The 23,138-nt window shown below is 38.8% G+C and overlaps 1 protein-coding gene across 1 annotated transcript in view; it reads right to left on the bottom strand.

The window, feature by feature from the left end:
- Nucleotides 1–299: 299 nt before the first annotated feature.
- Nucleotides 300–23,138, bottom strand: part of LOC102491536 (transient receptor potential cation channel subfamily M member 6) — a gene marked incomplete at its 5' end in the record, with an annotated part of 118,350 nt that continues 95,511 nt past the window's right edge. The window contains 11 exons of the mRNA XM_006145515.2: nucleotides 300–519; nucleotides 2,740–2,846; nucleotides 5,013–5,064; nucleotides 6,714–6,919; nucleotides 7,665–7,747; nucleotides 8,031–8,317; nucleotides 10,661–10,726; nucleotides 12,237–12,287; nucleotides 14,433–14,458; nucleotides 18,930–18,988; nucleotides 22,417–22,508. Coding sequence (XP_006145577.1) covers nucleotides 386–519; nucleotides 2,740–2,846; nucleotides 5,013–5,064; nucleotides 6,714–6,919; nucleotides 7,665–7,747; nucleotides 8,031–8,317; nucleotides 10,661–10,726; nucleotides 12,237–12,287; nucleotides 14,433–14,458; nucleotides 18,930–18,988; nucleotides 22,417–22,508 — 1,163 coding nt within the window. The remainder of the gene's footprint in view (nucleotides 520–2,739; nucleotides 2,847–5,012; nucleotides 5,065–6,713; nucleotides 6,920–7,664; nucleotides 7,748–8,030; nucleotides 8,318–10,660; nucleotides 10,727–12,236; nucleotides 12,288–14,432; nucleotides 14,459–18,929; nucleotides 18,989–22,416; nucleotides 22,509–23,138) is intronic.

A 23,138-nucleotide genomic window follows, 5' to 3' on the forward strand; every position in this document is an offset into this window, starting at 1 on the left:
CAGGGTCTGCACACATAGTGAGAAAATAAATTAAATTTACCCCTGGGTCCTTTGTTCCCAGGGTTCCAAGTGGCCAGTGAAAGCAATGAGGTATAAAGAAGCAGTATTCCCAGCTCACTCGCCCAAGTATCTGCACGTGGAACTGGAGAACGGCAAATGTGTGCAAAGTGCCCTGTACACAGGTTAATGTCCAGAAAAACCATTTATCATATACCAATGAGATCACTGGAGAGGAGATGTGAGGCTCAAAAAGTGTGTCCCAAGGAGGTCCACAGGGTAAGGCTGTCCTGATGGTGGCTCTGAGTAAGCAATGCTACGTCAATCAAAGTTACCATGGAGTTCTTGGCAGGAAGGACAGGGCCATGGTCTTCTTGCTCTTCCCTTCTTAGAGTAGTGTCTGATCTTCTGGGGGTTTTCCACCCATTTTCCTTGTTGGAGGTTCCTCAGCCGATTCTCTTTTGATTTCAAGTCCAAAGGTAGATTTTATTTTCCCGGGGGAATAGTCATTTCTCTTTAAATCTGCAAGGAAGGCAATTAAGGTGGTTATAGAGGACCCCAAGAACAGGCTGTTGACTTCAGGCTCTGCTGCCTGTTTAGAGAGGTCTCTGCTTTCTTAGACCATGGATATGTGGAACTCAACCCCCCCAACTATGTCTGTGCTAATATCATATTTTAATAATAACCAACATTTGTAGAACATATGCATACAGTTGTTAATCCAGTCATCATGTTGGTCTTTGTGAACCTGGTGTGAGTATCCTTATAGGTGAGAAAACCAAAGCTGAAAGTTTGGAACCTGATCTCAACCTGTCTGACTCTAAATCTTATGCCCTAATACTGTCCTAAACTGTCCTAAAAAAAAAATAATAAAATAAAAAAGTGCATCATAAATAATAAAGAAAAATCATCTCTAATCCTGTTTTCCAGGCTAAACTTTTTCTTTATTCAGATTACCCAATATCTGAGTGAATGAGGATATTTCTTGTTTCTACATTTAAAAATTAACAGGTTTTGAAAATAAACATGAATTAGGAGTAGATATGGGATAATTAATGAATGACACACTCAAAACTCACCAACTGCAGTGTAAAAAAATTAACTGAACCATAATCATATAGAATGGTTAACTGGGCTCAAAGACTGGATGTGGTGACATTGTGTGTCCCACATCACCCTGTCTCCTGGCTGTTCAGATGTAGTTGCTGTATCTTCAAGAACGGAGTCTTCCCTGCCCAGGGTCCAGTGACTCAGACATGGGAGAAGCCAGTGCTGGAGGACGCTGACTTAATGAATCAGATTCCAGTCTGCAGTCATAGGATAACTAAGATATTTGTAAGCTCTTACCTCCCAAAGGCCCTTACCTGGAGTCTTGAATGCCTTTTGGCCTAGCCCCAGCCCATTCCTGGGCTCCTTTTAACCAGAGCGGAGGCCAGTGGGCAGCTCAGGCCACTAGCCAATGTGCTGGGCTTGGATCTTTTCACCTGGGCTTGCATGTGCTCTGTGAGACTGAGCCCTGGGCAGCTATGAGGGTTATGGCCCTCCCCTTTGTGCTCCATTGTGACCTTTCCACCCCAAGTACTCACCAGCACCACCTCAGGGTAACACACTCCTTACACTGGAATTGGAAGCCTGCTGCAAATCCCATTCTTGTGCAATGCCTTGTCCACAAGGGCTCCCCCTACCTCTAACCCCAACAAGATTAGAAATTGTCCTTTGCTGTAAATTTACACCTGCGCCATCCCAGGTTACAACGGATGGTGCTCTTTAGCTGACTTCCAATTTAGAGTAAGATCATTTATTATAAGGCGAGAAAGGCTGCTCAGCTTAAAATACGTGAAATTCCATTGTAAGGACAGGCTTGGGATGACCTAAGGAAAATAGTGAGTTAGCTGAGACAGACATAAAGCACCCCTCCGAGACAAAAGAACAAAAATGCAACAGATTTGGAACTGACAATTTGGAGGGCACAGGCCTCCAGTTACTTGCCTTTTCTTTTTTTTTTTTTTTGAAATAATTATTTAATTTCATTTATCAGTATTACCTTTCCACTTTGACCAGTGAGAGACAGAGTGTGGGGTAGGGGGGAAGTGAGAAAGCAAGGCGCCAGGTCCAGGACCTGAACTGCAGCCTGCCATGTAGGAGTCCAGTGTCCAATCACCACCCCACCCGCAGGCCCTAGCCACTTGCTTTTATATTAGGAATATTTTCTGTGGTGACTAGTGATTTCAGAAAAAGTAGGCCATACTATCAAATCAGATTTTTTTAAATACTGGAATGTGTGTAAAGTGGCAGGTTTTTAATAAGTGAAAAGCACTACTTTGACAGCCACTGGGTCCCCCCAGTACCCCACTTCCCAAGTAGAATGAAACGGAAATGCTGAAATGAAATGCCAAGAACACCACCATGCAGTCATGGTTGGGAGCAGGCAGGACCCAGAAAGGAGGGCCGAGACCCACCTCAGTGTGATTGCACTCCATTTAAGTCAGTGGAACTTGCCCTTGGAGTGACTGCGACAAGTACTGGGCCCCATGTTTTATCACATTTTGGCAGAATCTAAAGTAAATTCCTGTCCCTTTAATCCCTTTACAGACTTAAAAATTTTGCAGTCAGAAAGTCAGCCTCTGCGAATGTGAATGAGATAAAAATGTGATTAAGATTTTCTAGTCCATCCCAGGTTACAATGAATGTCGTTCTATGAGAGATTTACTTAGAGAAAAACTAGAATTGTTTGTGGCATACCCAGGAGTTTGAGTTTCCGGCAGCAGGAGTTGCAACGATGTTTTGCAATGAAGTTTCTAATTGCCTCTTCCCCTAAATTGGCTGGTCCAAACACCATTCCTCTTGATCTAGAGGAAATATCAGAATATCAATTAGATCACAGCTAAGAAAAAGGAGCTCGACCAGGATTCTCTGAGATACCGAACAGTATCCCATAGTAACCCAGTAAACTTGAAGGAGCCAGCAGAGAACAGAGCACTTTGGGGAAGTGACAATGTTAGGTTTGCTGATTTAAAATTCAAATGCACTTAAATCTTTATCCCTAACTCCAAGACCTACTGTGAAACTCATTTCAACACTAATCTGATAGAAAAGTGAATTTCTCCATGCACTACATTAAAATAAAATACAGAGAAACCCTTCTTAATGCATAAGGGCTGAGAGAATGGCGTCCATTACAATGTTCTCCTAGAATCCAGAAAGGTCCGGGTACCATGTAAAATCGACCTGCTTACACCTTCTAAGACACACATAACACCGTTTCAAACCCAAATGCTCTTCTTAAAACAACCATCCTCCAAATCAAATACCTTATAGACCCTAGAGTCACTCCTTGTGGTTCTTTTGAAAGTCACTTTCTATGCTGCAAACCGCCATGGCGAGGCTCTTTGAGAAAAGACCAGACGACCATGAGACAACGTATTTGTGGAAGTCAACTACATATGCTTGATGTAGGTGACAAAAGTGACAAATACAGTCAGCACGTATAAGGCACATTTTGAATACTCTGTAATTAAAATAGATCCCTCCCAGATCCCAGGAGCAACGTTCACTCAGTCTCATGTCACATACAACCATGATTCTCTGGATTTTGACAATCTGTACCCCACAGAACACAGCACACCAGAAACACTGTTGAAGAAACTTTCTGAAAGCTAATATTTAATTTTAATGACATACAGAGTGGAAACAGCACATTTTAAAATCTGAAGTCAATTATCACTCTTAAATACCATATCCTAAGAAAAAAGAAAAGCAGAACCAGCAGATGGTATAATGGTTATACCGCTGGACTCCCACATAGTCAACTGTGGTTCAAGTCCCAGACCTGCTAGCTTAAAATTCACACACTTTGGGGAACCAGCAGTTAGCGTAATGGTTATGTTGCTGGACTCCCACGTAGTCGACCGCGGTTCGTGTCCCGGACCCTGTGGCTTAAAACTCATGCCGGGCGCGTGTGCGTGCGTGCCCAAGATCCCGAGAGGAGAATGGAGGAGAAGGGATTGCGGCGTGACCATCCCCCCGGGGGGTGATTTCTCGCTTTCTGTCTCTATGTCTCTCTCTGTCTGTCTGGCGAGCGCACGCGCCCTACAGTGAAAATCTCTCCAAAAAAAAAAAAAATTTCATACACTTTGTATTTAATTTAAACTTCAGCTTTGTCTTAGATCAGACAATCTGATACTTCATACTTAAGCTTGACTGTGTTAGCCTCTCACAGATTTGCTGAATAATATGCTTTATGCCCTCTGCTTTCAGTTTATAAGCATGTGATGGAAGATGCTGCCCAGGATCAGAAGCAATGTTATTGTGGGGACACCAAAGGAAACTGTGCTTTTCCCATGACATTTTCATGGGAAATGAAAGTTTTCAAAGCTTTACAGGCTAAACTTAGTGACGTTTCTCTTATGTTTGGAAGAGAAAACTCAGAGTCAAATATGCAACCAAATTCTAGCTATTACATTAATCTTTTTAATTTCCACTTATGTGTACTAACCCAATTCCAAAATTAATCTTATTTTAGTTCCATATTTTTTACTCTCACTCTCTAATCTATGCTTTTTAAAAAACATCTTATCGTTTTTGTACACACACACACAAACTTCCTCAAAATCTTTCTAAGATATGAGCTAGAAATATACATGCTTAAAAATTATATTTAAAACCATGTACAGGTCAAGCATCTATGGCACAGTCAGTAGCATAGTTACCATCAGTGCTGGAAGCCACATGGCCAACCTTGGGTTCAGATCCTCAGCCCCGTTGAGCTGAAACACCTTAGTGCATATGTGCATGAACAAGATCCTAATGAGCTGGAGGGCTGTGGTAAGGGGATCTTGGTGTGACCAGACCCTGTTGTGGGTGTTTCTCTTTCTCCCTCTCTGTTTCTCATGTCCTTGTACGTGAATGCACTCTCTATCACTCTATCATAAAGCTTAAAGTTTTGGTCATTTAAAAGAAAAACTTGCACAATGTATTAAATGCAATTTTCTAAATGATAACACAAATTAACTTACTGTTTGTCTTCAGGTTTTATAACAGATGGATCTGTCAAATTTTCTCCAACACCTCAAAAGAAAAAACAAAATTCACTTAGAAAATGGAGGATTAATTTTCTTAGAAATTCAAGAAAATAATCAAACTTTAATTCCTTTTTAAGAAAATTAAATTTAATCTGTAGTAAATTAAACATCATGCAAATTAAATAAACTATAAAAATTGCCCAGGATTGCTTCAAAATTTTAGTTAATGCACTGGGCCCCAGATCTCTCTCTGTTATAATAAACTTCCAATAAATTTCTCAGCCACAAATGAATGTTTTAGTGATATAGTCATAGCTACTGATAATGACATCTGTCACTCATTTTTCACTTGTATATAACAGACATTCTAATTTTATTTTTTCTAATTCTCAATAATCATAAAAGTATGATTCTCATATCCTCATTTTACATTTTATTCTCATTTACATCAATGAGTGCATTGATGTTCAAAGAGATAAAATAATTTTTCAGAGTTTGCATAGCCCATACAAACTCTGCTCCATCAAAGAGACACATCTAATCCTATATATAGCATTTTATAAACAGTAGACTAAAAATGGCACCAGGATTATCAGATACAACTACTTATATGTAGTTAAAAAGCACATATACATCCTTGAGCACATGACACAAATTTCGATCACAGTGACTTTGCCATCTGGACACTTCTTGTAATGTCCAATGACTGTCTATCTCAATTTTCCCCAGCCTCTAAACCTAGGTTTCAGCATACAATCCAAGAGATGAGAGTTAAGAATGTCAAAGAGTATAAGAAAAGGGTCCACATTGTTTAAGTGAACCATAAAATTGTTATGTACTCTGGGTATGCAACTCTGAAAGAAATAAAAGACGGTGCAGTGAAAAGAACATGGATAGTCAACCTAGCTTAAGTCTGCATCATAGCTCCTCCTTAAGTAGCTGTGCAACCTTGGGCAAGTTATTTAAACTTTCTGGGCCTAAATTCCCCACAATATCTATCTTGAGGTGCTGCTTCTGGCCTTAAATGAGATAAATCTCTTATTTAAAACCAAAGCCCCAGTCAGTGAGACCAAGGATAAACTTTGACCTTAATACGTATTTTGTTCTGTCCCTGCAAGGAAAGCCTGCTGGAGATACTCTGTTTTGTGTTGCTGGATTATAAGTCACATGTGAGGTGTTGATAGTGGGGAGATGTGCTGATTAAAGGCTTCCATTAAATAAGAGTGCACTGCGGAGCCTTGCTCAGGCTGAGTGTATACGTTCATGAACTGTCATATCAAGTAAAGAGAGCAAGCTAAATTATAAATTGCTAAAGCAATGAGCTCAAAATCATGAAAAATGCCTAGAATTTAAATTTTATGTGTATAAATGTATGCCTAAGTTTTATTGTGAACATAAAAACAAAGTAAAGCTATAAAACTAGAAAATTTAATAAAAAAGCATTCTTTATTTAGTAAAAAATGCTAAATGTCTTTAAATTCTAAGAAACTAATCATCCAGCTACATTTTTTTCTCTATGTAGCAGAAAACATAGTAGGTACACATGATCATCACTACAATGTTTCTGGAATAAATGTCTCCTCCTCTCTTTCAAGTTAAACAGAGCAACTCTGTACATTGCCTATCCTGGTTCTTGCAAGATCTTTTTGAATTCTGCTTCATGCTTACTATACGAAGTCCTGCATCATCAGTTACCTTGTAAATCTAAAACCAGCAGCTCTCCCCGAGTATACTCATAGGTCCAGTGAGAGAAAGCCAACATTAACTCCTCCAGGGTGTTGCTGGGGATGATTTCATCACCATTGTTGTTGTTGTACTTCCGGAACTCCCCTGTCATATACTTCTCAATGGTCAACCATTGATTGGCTGAATGGCAGTATATTAAGAAAACTTCCAAGAATCTGTGAGGGAAAAAGGGGCCATTGATCTACCATAAGATAGCAAAAGTGGGACTTACCTTACTGAACAGTTAGCAGCAGTAACTTTTGTCTGATACAGCCTTAATGTACGCACCCTTGTCCTTGTGATGAAAGGATGGAATTTAAAGACTGGGAACCTCTTTTTTTCTTTTCATACTACCTACTCCTCTTCTCTTTGAAAAAACTGTCCAACTTTTTTGCAAGTACTGAACCTAATTTTTTTTTGCCATTCTCTATAAAGTTCCTTGTAAATGAAACAATGAAGCTTTACTGTGAGTCTTCAGCATCAAATTATGATCTGTCCTGATAAACAAATATAAGTATGTGGACACACTCGGGTGAAAGGAACAAGAGTTTATTCTTACAAAGTTCCTAATTTCTTTAAGATCTTGATAAAAGAAACTATGTTTAACATAGAAATGTTTTTCTATCATAACGCTGCTGGACGTTAGTGGCTACACCCAGGATCTGCCTGTTTCATATCATTGAAATGTTGGTCATGGCCTCTCCTGAAATTCTTTTTCTAGTCATGTAAGTTCAATGATTCTTAAGATAAGGTGTCCCTGGGATAACTAATTCTTTTTGCAAGTCTCTAAAACTATGGAAGGAAGAACATAAAATTAAGGTTATGGGAACTGTCCCATGGGTCTGATATTTCTCACGACTAATGGGCTGAGAAGAAGTTGATAGAAATTCTTACTTAAAATGAAGGCCAAGATTCCCTTACCTTGGTGTATAGGGAATGGTCTGTGGTTTCACTTGGTTGAAGGTATACATCAGTTTTTGAGCAGCTCTTTGTTGTTGTATTTCCTACAAAATAGAAAGCATTAAAATGTTTTTGTTTTACTATCACACACCCATGATTAATGATCAGAGAATTACAGGAGGCTGCCCACATGTGATTTTTTTTTTAGCCTTATTCAGCTCCTACCATTCCTTGTCCCCAAAGCAATAGCCCTACATAACAAAAATCACCACCTCCAAATATTCTCCCATTTCAGTTGAAGATAATGGCTTTAGATAAAAATGTAGCCAAATCTCTTTTCTTTGATTCTGTCCATCTGGGCTCTGGGTCTCTGAGTTTCAGACTTACCCTGAGGCAAAGATGAAGCACAGTACTCTCCTGAAAGATCTTATGCCACGTCTGCACAACCTCAGGAAGAAAGGACTTCACAATGAAAACCTGTCCTGGCTTGAGAACATCATCTTCAGACCAAGTGCAGATAACTCTCATGGCTTTGCGGAGGCCCCCATCCAGCTCCTCTTGGGACAACACCTGGATCATCGCAGCTCTCCCATGCTGGGACCAAGAGGACATGCTTTTATCAAGTTTCAAAGGGGAGCTCTCCTCCAGCCTATAGACAGTTACTGTTTCTCCTGCTGCAAAAAAGAAGTGACAGTGGGAAGTTCATTGAGCTCATCAGGTCTGTGATGCAGATAATTTCCTAACTATCAACTCAGGATCAGTGTAGATAATTTCCTAACTATCAACTCAGGATCAGTTCAGTTGCCCAAAAGATGAGAGAAAAGTAAAATCAAGTAGGGAAGAATAAAAACATGAATCTGGCCATTTTTCCAAGTTATTTTTTACCTAGTAAGTGGGGAGGGGAAGAAAGGATGAAGTATGAGATAACATATAAGAACTGAACTGTTCTTACTGTAGACTGTAACTGAACAAAACCAAAAATCAAAGTAGGAAGAATATGCTTCTTCTGTCAGACAAATAATTCTAAAAAGACAGTTTAAATTAGCATTATTATCACCCCCTAATAAGCTTCATAGACCTTTTTAAATTGTTCTTTCTATGAAATATCAATAATAAAAATATGCTATTTATGTGTATCTGTACTTTATACATTTAAAAAAGGGAATATCTGTTCCCTTGTGGGGGGAGTGACATTATTCCTTTGAGAATGCATGGCTAAATCTAGTTGGAGGCAGAAAGTTCCAAGGTCATCCCAGAGCCTCTCGCTTCTTTCTTTGTGCCTTTGAACAAGTTTACTTAAAGCCTTGATTTTCTCGACAGTAAAATAGAGAGGAAATAATGTTGATTTCATTAGGTTGTTTTAAAGATTAAATATGTCCTCAGAGCTAAAGTGAACTAGACACAAATCCAAATCTACTTGAAGGATTTTAGACACAGAGTGCAACCTAACAAACAGCTACAGGGCTTGCATTTTTAGGATATGGAGAGAATTCTTATTGAGCCTAGACTTCACCAATATGTTGTTTAATACTTCATAACTGAAGTAGAATTCTCTTCTGTCAAGTCTGTGTTTTATTTTCTCCTTATAGCTTTACTTGAAATGTTTCTGTTTTGTTTTGTTTGTGAACTTTGTATTGATTTACCAAGAAAGGAACCTGTTCCCTCACTCTTACAGTTTATTTCTTACTTATAAACACATTTAGGTAATGTTTGGTAACTATTTTTAAAAAATTATCATTGGTGCCAAGATACATGCCCCTGAAAATCTCTTTGGAGTTCTAAATCCCTGGAAAATTTAGAGAATTACCGGTTTGCAAAACTAGCCAGGGAGCCAAGTGGAAGGAGAAGGCATATGTATTAACAATTTGAAACCAATCTGGTGTGTCCGTGTGAACACTGTGAGAATGAACATCAGTGTTGGTGTAGGGACCCTTGTTATACTGGCAATTGGCTCATGCTTTATCTTTCTAAAAAGAGAAACCCTGGTAACCTTGGCTAATGCCAGCTCCTCTAGCTCTTAAAAATTATATTTGCAAGGGCCAGCAGATGGCGTAATGGTTATGTCACTGGACTCCCATGTAGTTGCCCACGGTTGGAGTCCCAGAAGGTTGGAACTCAGGCCTGATGCATGTGTGTGCGTGCCCAATATCCCAAGAAGAGAATGGAAGAGAAGGGATTGCAGTGTGGCCATCATCCCTGGTGAGTGATTTCTTACTTTCTGTCTCTCTATCTCTCTCTGTCTTTAATAAGAACATACACCCTATAGCAAAAATATCTCTCTTAAAAAATGATATTTTCAGTCTGAGATAAGAGCAATTAGTGTGCACACAACAAAGCAAACAAATAAAAAGCAATATACAAAGCATTTCTCTTCAGATACCTGTTGACTTCCACCATATTGACATTTATCTCTCTCTTCTGAAGTTATTATATATGGTTGGCTTGTTCTTTTCTTGCCTACTTACTTCCAGCCCTGAGTCAGTGAATGCCAGGTGGAACATCATTGTTTTCTTCCCAACTGCTGCTCATGATAGGCCCCATCTCCATAGTACTAGATTTTGATCCTAAATACCAACGGTTAACAAGATTGTCCAGTTCAGAAAATAAATCTCAGACCAGCAGTTGGCTATGTCACTGGACTCCCATGTTGTCGATTGCGGTTCTAGTCCAAGACCTGGTGGCTTAAACTCATGCCAGGCACGTGTGCGTGCATGCCCAAAATCCTGAGAGGAGAATAGAGAAGGGATTGTGGTGTGGCCATGCCCTTTGGGGAGTGATTTCTCGCTTTCTGTCTCTGTCTCTCTCTGTCTTTCTGGCAAGCACATGCACCCCATAGCAAAAATCCTCTCAAAAAAAAAAAAAAAAACGAAAAAAAAAAAAAACAAGTGTCATTGAGCTACAATTATTAGCAGAACAAATCCTCAACTAAAATGATGCAATGTGTTTTCCCCTTAGATTTATTCAGGTGTTATCTCTCTGGCCTGGCATAGCCTCTAGAAAGCAGAAATTCCACTCACCAAACAGTTGGATTGGTGTAAATGGTATGATCTGAGAAAGCCTCATTAGATTTTTCCTTTCAAAGTCTGTAAACAAAAACAGATTTACTATTTTAAGTATGCATCAGTGGACTGAATTTACAGAAGGCCTTTCCACATTAATATATTCATATTTAATACCAAAAGATTTCATTTCAACCACCCTTAACATTTGCCATTATCAGAAATAATATTTATAATATAGTTTTGAAATAAACTATGCCTAAATAAGAAGAATATCTCAGTCTTTGGAATATTTTATATGAGATTTTATAACATGGTCTGAGGTAGGGCTAACACCTCCACTTTCCTGAATACCAAATTATATACTAATCTATACATATGTAGAACTTTCTGTTAAATGACATTTTAATCTGTGGTCTTTATTCTCTGGTTTTTCTTTTCCAAAGAAAATCTAATTTTGCACTGGACTGTGAGGACATCTACTGTTGACTTCACATAGTTTATTTACCATCTTATCTTGGAGAGAACTGAAGACCAATTTTAACTAGAAGGAAATGATCAGCATTTTCCTATTAAAATCCATATCCTAACAGATCAGAGGCAATGTGAGTTAGAGTATTCCCTACCACAGACTTACTTCAGTTGATGGCTGGAGTCAAAATAATAGATTACTGCTGAACTGAAAGACCCAGTTATAAGAGTGTGGAATGAAGAGTCTGGGATCCGCTGAAATACTATTCACTATGGAGAAGAATTCAGGATAAGGAAGTCTATTCTTGCACCCTGAAAATATGACCTTGATATAATAATAATAATGGTAATTATAATACCAATACGCTCTTACTCATGTACAGAGCTTTTGTTGTATAAAAGGCTTGTTCATGTATGATCTAACACAATGCTGAGTCCAATGTTCCTAAGCAACCACCCAATGGCCCAAACCCAGCTGGCTTTTATATTGCTCTGCATTTCAAAGAGTTTTCCTCTTAATTCTCAACGAAGCTTTTTGACAGACGGTTCCTCAGGGAGGGTAAGTACAGTTATCCCCATGCTAAAAGAGAGACAACTGAAGCACTGTGAAGTGATGTTGCTTGAGAGAGTCAAGACCCTTGACATCCTTGTTTAATAACATCTTCGTAAGGCATCTTTATTGAACTTTGTGAGGTTGGCATTCACATGGTGGTTATGTTCACTGAGGGTGCAGAAAGGGTACAAAAACCCTTCCTCAAAGAACTGCTTTCAGGATTTTCTTTTCCCCAGTATAAAACACTTGAGATCTCTGGCTTGGAGCTGACTTAGAGCTTGTAGGACATTTTTACATTTTGAGGCCATCTTTCTCCTTCAAAATTTGGAACTTGCCAATATACATTTTGTTTTGTTTTGTTTTAAATCCAAATTCTCTTAAATCCTAACAATTTGTTTACCTACTATCAATGGCAAGGTAAGAAATCTGAATGTTCTCGTCAGAGTGAACGATGACTTTTCACATGGGAAGCCATATCTGGAATGCGGAATTCATCAACGTCTCTGTTTACAAATGCAGAATCACAGACAGTTAGCTCAACTGACGTGTCCATGTGCATATGCATCCTACCTGAATAATGATGGTGAGCCTCTTGAGGGTTTTTTAAGGAGGTGGAGATCTCTGAAATTATAGAGAAGATTGGCATTTTAATTACTTGGCCAAAGACAAATACATGCTTATGAATATATTGCCTTCAAAGTTATTACTGAACAGGTTAATCAGAATGGCTTCTCAGTATTCAGAAAAGCTTGGCTAATATCCTTTAACCACATGATTGTGCTGGTATCCTGACAGCTTCCAATCATCAGTGTAATATCTCCAAACATATTTATGTAGGGAATTGAAGAAAGACAGGTAATATTAGCCTCAAAGATGTATTTCCTCTGAACCAATTACACCTCTGGGTTGCAGAAGGCACTCAGCTGCCCATCACACTTCATGACATCTCAGAAGCATGATTCTCTGAGCTCCCTACCAAGACACAGTACCCGTGGAAAGACATTATTAATACTAAGTTATTAGCAAACTACTTCACTGACCTAAAATAGCAACAAAATGATAAAAACACATCCAGAAGTATATACCAGAGAGAAAGGAGGGGTGAATAAAATGGCACCAAGGGGTTTGTTTGGTTACACATGACTATGTGTTGGGAACACCTCCCAGTTTAACTCATTCTCTTCTCTCTCCACAAGTCCTAAATTATAAGGCTCTAGAGAAATCCTTTGTAACAGTTTTGCCATTTCATAAAATCAAAATTAAAGTTGAGAACTTTAGTCTCATGGTGGCAACTGCCTTATACCTAGTCGAGTAAGCAGCATAATGAGCCCAATTTCACAGATCCCTCTGGCTTCTTATTGCTGAATAAAGGAACAAGCATCGCTTCCATTGGGGGTGCTTTGTAACAAGTGAGGTCAGCAGAAAAGACTCTTCATTTTGGAACTCATTCAGCAATCAAAAAAGTAAAAGTATGCATCTCTTACAATGGGCCAAGTTAGATATGATATGTGAATAAGAGGTGGTTCTCACCCTAGAGAAAAGTCAAAATATACACTTGGAGAGAAAGCCATGCAACTATAATCACAATACAGTTTGCTAAGTAATATAACAGAGGTATATTCAAAGGCTTATGGAACATATAATTCCACCAGGAAGGTAAGACCTTCATTGAGAAACAGGGAAATACTTAAAGGTAATAATGCACATCTGAGTTTGACAAAGCTGGGCCTCAATCCTGACATCCCCATTTACAAAGCTGCGAGACTTTGTTCATATCAATTCAACCACATTTATGAACACCTACCATGTATCAGACACTAGTCTAGGCTAAAAAAACAAAACAAAACAAAACAAATAAGCAGTAATTAAAACATGAAGTCCCCAGCTACATAACAGCCCCAGCTCCATTTGGGACAAAAACCATAAAGGAAAAGACATCCACACACACTCTTGTGAATGATTCTTACTGAGCAATATGTGAAAAACTGACAGTTAACATATAAAATGGTAAGAGCTGTTTAAGAGTCAAATGAACTCATGGTTAAATTTCAATCACAGAATACACCAGAACATCATAGTCAAAAACAGGTTCTTGGGTCCAGTCAGGGGCTCAGCAGTAAAATGTGACCCTCGTGAGGCAATCTCATATGAGAAGGCTCCTAGTTCAAATACGGAGACTTTCCTGAACACATCAGGCATATGTGTCTATCTCACTCATAGAAGAAATACATAAACTTCAAACAAACAAATGGACAACAACAAAAATAAAACAGGTAACATAGAAAATTTTAAATGAGACATCAGTGGTCCTGATTTATTTAGATAAAGACATTGAACTTTCTCATTTTTTAAGGTTTTAGCCATAGGGTACATGAGCTCGCCAGAGAGAGACAGAGAGAGGAGGAAAGTGAGAAATCACCCTCCAGGGTGAAGGGCCATTGCAATCCCTTCTCCTCCATTCACTCAGGATCTGGGGCACGCGCGCGCACACACACACACACACACACACACACACACACACACCTGGCATGATTTTCAAGCCTCTGGGTCTGAGGTGCAGATCACGTTTTGGGAATCCATCACCTTGGCCACCATGCCACCTGTTGACCCAAAGTTTCTACTTTTTTTTACTGAACTTTCTACTTTCCATAGTAGGCAAAAAATCACACATACAATTTCAAGAACTATAAAAATCTCAGCAGGACAATGAACTCACCTCTGATAAGAGGAAAAAATAAAAATAAAACATTTACACATAAAACTTACTGTCAACTCCATTTGAACTTCTCAACCTGTTCGAAAACATGAAGTTGTTAAGACAATCTTGCTTTAAATGTTTCAACAATCAAAGGAAGGGAAAAATATGTGAAAGAGCAACAGCACAGAGTACATATCAGTCCCATCTGATCCCTATCTTTAACAATTAAGGAGAAAATTGGGACCAGTAGTTGGTGTAATGGCTATGTCACTGGACTCCCATGTAGTTGACTGCGGTTCAAATCCCAGACCTGGTGGCTTAAACTCAAGCTGGGCACGTGTGCCTGCATGCCCAAGATCCCTAGAGGAGAATGGAGGAGAAGGGATTGTGGTATGGCCATTGCTCCCAGGGGGGTGATTTCTTGCTTTCTGTCTCTCTGTCTCTCTCTGACTTTCTGGCAAGTGCATGTGCCCTATAGCAAAAAACCTCTCAAAAAAAATTAAGGAGAAAATAGAGAGGCAAGGCATTTATAGGACAAAGAAATGGATATTATCTATTAAAGATAGTGTATATAGTATTCTCAACTGGACTGTTGAGAAATGTATACATGTTGGAATATTCACTTTGCAAGCTAAGTAACATATGTGATTGAATGTATAAAAGAAATTGAAATAAGAAAATATATAAAAATAAACAACAGATATACATGGAAGTCATTTACTGTGTATGCCCTCAGCTAATTAAAGAGCAGTAGTTGGGTTTTTTTTTTGGTCTTTGTTGTTGTTTTTAATTAGCTATGTAATAACATAACATATATAAGATTTAACTGTGTTTTTGTTGTTCTGGATCAATTACAGAGCTCATGAACTATGCAAAGCAGATGCCTACAAATGAGTCTGTGAATGTCCCTGGACAAGCCTACAAATCAGTTTCATTAGCCCACATGGCCCCTAAATGTTCACGGGCTGAAATTAGCTCTCTTTAAATTGTTACTTGCCCTGCTCAAGTGCACAAGTGGCCATGGGCAAGTCTGAATAAATGCATTCAAAGAGTATCTCCAGTATTTACAGTCCTTAAGGAAGAAAGTACAATTACGATCATTGTTTAATTTCATGCTGCAATAACCCACTACTCTGCATGAGCACAAACTACTGAACTTCTGGGAGAAAAGAAAGCCATGTGCCCTTTAAGTCTGGAGGCAGGCTTGCACAGAGGCCATGATGGGAGCTCCAGAGGAAGGCCAGTTAGCTCTCTGTTAACTGCAAACTGAAAGTCACCTTCTATCTGCTTGGTATCAACTGGTCCTTCTCTAGAATAGATGGTCTTATGCCGGGATCCAGCTTCGGCGGGGGTGGGTTGACTCGTCGGAGGCAGCGCAGGTGAGCAGAATTAGACTAAAACATCAATACTTTTTAGCATGTTTTTAGCTGGTTGCAGTCAGAGCAAAAAAAAACTCCAGACCGCAGCCCCGTGGCTATGAAGACATGCGTATTTATTGAGGGATGTTTAGGAAGTAAGGAGGGTGAGGGGGTAATAAAAAATCTACTCTAAGGAACAGGGTATACAAAGCATGGAAACAATAATTATAAAACATGCTGTTTGTCTTGTCAGATTAGGTAGAAATCAATCGCAGTTTTTAGGATGAGGAAATCCATTTGTCTGTTGTATCTTCTTCTTAGATCTTGATTACTGGGAAGGGTCTTTTGAAGAGGGGTCTTGCAGAATGTTTGATAGCCTCAGTCCCAGGCCAGTTTGATAACTTTAGTCCCAGGCCAGGGTGGCAACATTGCTGATTAAAAAGACCTAGATAGAAATCTTGTCTTGTTAAGTAAAGACATAGTTAATATATGGACTATCTATATTACAACTAAAGAAGGTGGGCCTATTACCCGTATGGGAAAGGAAGATGATCTTGTAGCTCAGGAGACGACACAGGATGTTTTATTAGCAGTCTTTCATAGTCAACAGCACATAGATGAGAAACTCTTTGTAGTTGAAAACTACCTGTTGCTTTAGATAAGCGCTGGCAGCTAAGATAGTTAATCTTTCTCTGGAGCTCTCAGGTTTGTTCATCCTGTTGTCGCCAGTCAGGCTTTTTTTTTTCTTATAAACTCATGGGTTCCTGTATTTTATTTGCTGAGTCTGTCAATTAGTGAGTTCTTTTGTTTTATCTCTGGATCCCTGTTATGTGGTGAATGTGCTGACTTTGCCTAGCATGAGTTAACTTTGGCCTGTAGCTTTAACAAGGGCTATTTACATAAAACTAGCCTTAAACTAACTTAATCTACATATGTTACTAATGCTAATTTGGCTTATACTAATTTAATATTAAAATATGTTAATTTTGGCTAAAACAGACAGGTGGGGGAGTCTCAAACTTCCTGCCCTCCCGCCATCTTAGGAAACCACATTCCTACAAAGATCACTAATTGGCTTTATTGTAATGGTTGGGGGTGATATTTACCCTTGCAGGGTACCATGATAACAGTAAAACTCACAGCAGAGAAATCGACTACAGGCCAGTACAACGACACAAGGAGGGTTAGTAAACTGCCGTCCTTGTCTCGCAGCTTCTTCCCAGCCCAGGCCTTGCCTTTAGACATGGGAGACAGCCTCTTTACCAGCTTGTGTTGTCTGCATGGCCCCATCAGTCTTAACTCTATTTTCTTATATTTGTATGGATAGTAAATTTGATGCTATACCTAGAAAAGTCCAGAAAACACTAGGAATAAATATAACAACCTTTGCTTGATAAGTTTTCTAATTTATCTCTTTGCATAAATAAAATTGCAGGAGGATACTCAAGTCTATAGCCACATGAGTTTTCTAATCTTTGTTCTCTCCACCTTATCGTCCTTTTCCTCCCTGTCTCAATCCTTCCCTGAGTTACTGTTTTGACAATTAAAATGTTTTTAAGAAAACAAAATTTTAAAAAGATCAACCTCATAACTGAAAGGAAAATATTAGAGAGATTTATCTTTAAAACTGAAGAATAAACATCATCATTCTGAGTTTTTGTTTTGTTTTATTTTGGTTTTGAGTCATAAAGGCTTAGTTCTATTTTTTTAATGCAAATTCACAATCTTATTTAATGGGTCATTGAAAAAGTCATGACATAGTTTTCTGTTTTTTCTATGCAAAATTGCATCATGACTTTTCTTTTTTTTGGAGGTTTCTGCTATAGGGTGTGTGTGCTCGCCAGACAGACAGAGAGACAGAGATACAAAAAGCGAGAAATCGCCCCCCAGGGGGGATGGCCACACCGCAATCCCTTCTCCTCCATTCTCCTCTCGGGATCTTGGGCACACACGCACACGCACCCGGCGTGAGTTTAAGCCACCAGGTCCGGGACTCAAACCGCGGTCGACTACGTGGGAATCCAGCGACATAGCCATTACGCTAACTGCTGGTCCCGCATCATGACTTTTCTGATGACCCAATATATTAAACAATATGATAAGCATTACCCCATTTGTGATTCTGAGGGCCTGAAAAGTTAAATGTTTACTGTGCAGTAAGAGTATCTTGCATTACATTCTTAAAAACCAGTCAGGTGAGATGTTATTGCCAAAAATAGGAAAACTTCAAGAATAAATTATTCTCATTCTTGCTAACAAAGAAACAGACACTCATCATTAGATGCACTTTTTTTTTTTTTTTTTGAGAGAGGTTTTTGCTATAGGGCTCGTACACTCGCTAGAAACACAGAAACAGAAAACAAGAAATCACCCCCAAGAAGGATGGCCATGCCGCAATTCTTTCTCCTCCATTCTCCTCTCAGGATCTTGGGCACACATGCACAAGCACCCAGCATGAGTTTAAGTCGCCGAGTCTGGGACTCAAACCGCGGTCGACTACATGGGAGTCCAGTGACACAGCCATTACGCTAACTGCTGGTCCCAGATGGACTTTTTAAAAATCTTTTCTGACCAAATTAACCCTTTGTTTCTAATCAAATTAAAGGAAATAGAAGCTAAAGCTTTTTTTTTTTTGAATAATTTTTTTGAGAGGCTTTTGCTATAGGGCGCAAGAGCTTGCCAGTCAGACAAAGAGAGACAGAGACACAGAAAGTGAGAAATCACCCCCCAGGGGGGATGGCCATGCCACAATCCCTTCTCCTCCATTCTCCTCTCGGGATCTTGGGCACGCACGCACACGCACCCGGTGTGAGCTTTAAGCCACCGGGTCCGGGACGTGAACCGCGGTCGTCTACATGGGAGTCCAGTGACATACCATTATGCTAACTGCTGGTCCCCCAAAGTTTTTGATTTTTTTTTAGAGCAGTTTTTGCTATAGGGCATGTGCATCTGTCTGACAGACAAAGAGAAAGAAAGCAAGAAATATCCCCCCCCCCACCCCAGGGTGGATGGCTATGTTGTAATCCCTTCTCCTCCATTCTCCTCTCGGGATCTTGGGCACGCATGCACATGCACATGGCGTCAGTTTAAGCCACTGGGTCAGGGACTCGAATCTGGTCAACCATGTGGTAGTCCAGGGATGCAGCTATTACACCAGCTGCTGTTCCCATCAAATATTTTAGAAAAGAAGTATTTAGAAATACTCACAGCAAGTTCCTCTTCAGATCAGTGCTCCTGAAATTCCATAAAGAGTTTTCACTCATATCCTGAGCAGAAGGGAAAGGTTGTTACATGTGCATACAACATAGTCCCAAGCCCTAGCTTCCAGTAACATGTCTACAAAATACACTCCTTGAAAGATATTTCTTTTTCCTTCTTCTAGCTCAATATTTCTCTTTTAATAAACTTACTAAACCCAAGCAGGAAAGATACATATATTATCATAATACCAAAGTGAGTTGATATGTTGGTAGACTTAAACAAGATAAAATTATGGGGACACCAAAGAGAAAAACTAATATAAAAGTTTTTACAGAAATAGGACTGGATGGGACCGGCAGATGGCAGATGGCATGGTGGTTAAGGGCGCTGGACTCCCACATGGTTGACTGATCTGAGTCCTGTACCTGGCAGCTTGCTTTCTCACTATCTCTCTCTCTCTCCCCCCCCACCCCCACAATTAAACTAAAATGGATGAATCAATAAATAAAGTTAAATAAAAAATAATTCTTTAAAAAAAGAAATAGGGCATACAAAATTAGTCAAAGATATGAAAGATGGAATAAAAGTCTCTGTTGACAGACAATATTCATCATGACATCATCATATCCTTTCATCAATAGACTATCATTCCAGGTGATAATGATTTTTTTTTCTTAATTTTCTATAGGGTGTGTGCACTCACTAGAGACAGAGAGAAAGAGAGGGAAAGTGAGGAAGCACCCCCTCCCCAGATGGGATGACCATGATGCGATCCCTTCTCCTCCACTCTTCTCTCAAGATTTTGAGCATGTACACACAGGTGCCTGGCATGTTTTTCAAGCCCCGGTGTCAGGAATTTGAACCATGTTGTCAGTCATGTGAGTTTCAGCCACCTTAATCACCACTCCAATGGCTAGCTCTGATGACAACTATATAAATAACATTACCTTGAATTTACTCCTTATATTTCTTATTTATTTCAACTAATATTTTTTTGAGACTTAGTCTACTTCTGGCATTACTCCAGGCATTTTCACAAATGTTATTTTTCTCATAGGCTATCGATTATCTCATGAGGATGGTATTAGACTAAATTTAGAGATATGCCTGAAGATGCTCATAATTAACTAATGTACAAAGCTTTGAAATGAACGATGTGGTAGAGCCAAGGTGTGTACACAGGTCCCTTCTAATTCCCCTCAAGTAATCTGACATTTTATTTTCAAAACCTTTCTCAGAGTGTATATATACAAGAACATCTGAGGTTATTAGTATACGTTGATATGGGTGTTGCTCATAGTTCTCAAGGTTAAACCAACAATATTCATATCAAACCTAAAACTAGGTTTCTTGGGTTACTCTAGCTAGGTCACATGGCAGATGGCACTAAAGCAAGGCATATATTTACAGATAGTAAGAAAAACAGACTGCAAATCAGAGAATTCAGCATTGGAGAAACACCGAGGGTCCTTTATACTGCGATGTTTGAGTCTCCTCCATCGGGGCTACATAGAGGTTTATTCAGACTATGTTTGCCCAACCACACTAGCAAGGAACTCACTACTTTCAGAAATAAACCATCTCATCCTCAGAAAACTCCAATGGCTAAAAATTTCTCCTCAGATTCGTCTGAAATCTGTCTTCCAGCAGTCTTTAGAGGTTGATTCTAGATTTACCTCTTAAAAGTGTATTGCAGATATTTTATTTCTCCTCTTGACAACTTTCATACAATTCCTGAATTCTTTCTTTCCAAATATAAACATACTCGGGATAAATTATTGGGTGAACAGGCAAACTACATAGAAAGAATAATGTGAGAGGATTAAAAAAAACAGCATGGGGACCATCAGGTGGCATGGACACTCCCACATGGCTGACCACAGGTTAAGGCGCTGGACACTCCCACATGGCTGACCACAGTTCAAGTCCTGGACCTGGTGGCTTGCTTTCTCACTTTCCTGTCTCTCTCTGTCTCTCTCTGGTCAAATTAAAATGAATAAATAAATAAATAAACAAATCTAAAACAAAACAAAAGAAAAAAACAACAGGGATACAACTGAACATGGATTCAAAACAAAGTTGAAAGCCAGTGTAGGTGATATTGAGGTTAAGGTATTAGATCCCACATGGCTAGCTTCAGGTTTAAGTCCTGAACCTGCTGGCTTAATAATCTTGCTGGGTATGTATGCCTACATACCTAAAATCCTGAGAGGAGGGTAGAGAGGAGAAGGGATTGAATGGCCATCCTTCCTGGGAGGGGATTTCTAACTTCCCCCCTCTCTCTCTGTGTGTCTCTTTCCTCTCTCTATCTCTCTGGTAAGTGCACACACCATATAGAAAAAAATAAAAAACAAAACCAAAATAAAGACAAAGTTTAATGATGATAAAAAGTAGAAGCCAATTAAGAGACACAAAGGTAAAACCAATGAAGTCAAGAGAGTGTTTTTCTAAAAAAATCAATACATTACAGAAACGATCGAACTGTTCACCAATGAATGAATGAATTTTTTAATGTGATATACAATGGAGTACTATTCAAATCTTTAAGAAATATCATTTGTGGATGAACCAAGAAGACATTATGTTAAGTAAAATAAGCCAAACACAGGGAAATGAATACTATATGGTCTCATTAATATGTAGAATCTAAAAACATTCAAACTCATGTAAGTAGAGAGTAGAAGGGTGGCGACTAGAGGCTGAAGAGGAGGGGGCTGAGTAGCCTTGGAAAGGGAAGACTTGGGTCAATGGGTACAAATCTACAGTTAGATAAGAGGAACACATTCTGGCGTTCTTTTTTTAAGAATTTTTATTTAACTCTATTTATTTTTCATTTGATTAGAGAGGGATAGAGTGAAAGAAGGAAAGAGAGTGAAAGAGAGAAAGAAAATGAGAAAGCAAGCCGCCAGTTCTGAAACTCAGATCACGGTTGGCCATGTGGGAGTATAGTGCCCTTAACCACCACGCCACCCGCTGGCCCCAACACATTCTGGTATTCTATTACACAGCACATTGACTATATAATAATATGTTATATATTCAAAATAATGTATTATATATATCTCAGAATAGGAAAGAAAAGATTTTAAATGTTCTCACCACAAAGAAATGATACATTTTTGCAGTGATGTATATGCTAATTAACTTTATTTGATCATTCCACAAGATAGACATGTATCAAAATATCACATTGCATACCATAAATATATATAATTATTATTTGTCAATTAAAAATAAAATAAATCTTCTTGGCGTCGGCAAGTGGCATGGTGATTAAGGACGCTGGACTCCCACACAGCTGACTATGGTTCAAGTCCCAGACCTGACAGCTTTCTTTCCTGCTTTTTTCTCTCTCTCACTCTGTCCCTCTCTGGTCAAATTACAATAAATAAATAAATAAAGTTAAATAAAATAATTCTTAAGAAAATAAATAAAATAAAGCATCTTAAATAACAAATATTAAACAAAGAAACAACTACCAATATATTTTTACCTCTTGAGGCTGCTCGAGGTAGTCACTGACTTGCATAGCATGTTGTTTAATCTCTTTAGTTTTCATTTTATGACATATATAAGGTTTTTGACCTCATAAAAAAGAAGAAAACACATAAAAATGTGTTATGTAAAAAAAAAAACAGCTCCCAAATAGAAAACTTGAAACAAAGTAGTCATTTAAATGTGAATATAATTTTTGAAGTGTTACCTCATTTCTATTTTCCAAGTTATTGAAAGCTATATATTCTATTTGTATCTTTCTATAGTTACTTTTACACTTTTAACAACTACATTTCTCCAAATAAAGAATTAAATTACCTATGTCCTTATGTAAAATCATTTTAGTAATTTTTTTATATTCACCTCCTGCATCCTATAACTCATGACTTGTTTAAACTATGTGAAAATGTGAAATTTAGTTCCAAATTGTTAGGAATCCTTCCTCAGCAACACATGAAACATATCATTTGGCTACGTACAAACAACAAAAAAGATAGAAAGGGGACCAGCAGGTGGTGTAATGGTTAGGGAAGTGGATTGCCACAGGGCTGACAGTCCCAGACCCAGCAGCTTGAAAATCAAGCTGGTGTGTGTGCACATGCATGCCCAAAATCCCAAGAAGAGAATGAGAAGGGACTGGAGCTGGCCATTCCCCAGGGGAAGGGGGAATTTCTCACTTTCCCTCTCACTGTCTCTCTCCAGCATGGGCCATGTGCCATA

Source organism: Tupaia chinensis, unplaced genomic scaffold, assembly GCF_000334495.1.
Source record: "Tupaia chinensis unplaced genomic scaffold, TupChi_1.0 Scaffold000147_1, whole genome shotgun sequence".
In the NCBI taxonomy this organism is placed as follows: Eukaryota; Metazoa; Chordata; class Mammalia; order Scandentia; family Tupaiidae; genus Tupaia; species Tupaia belangeri.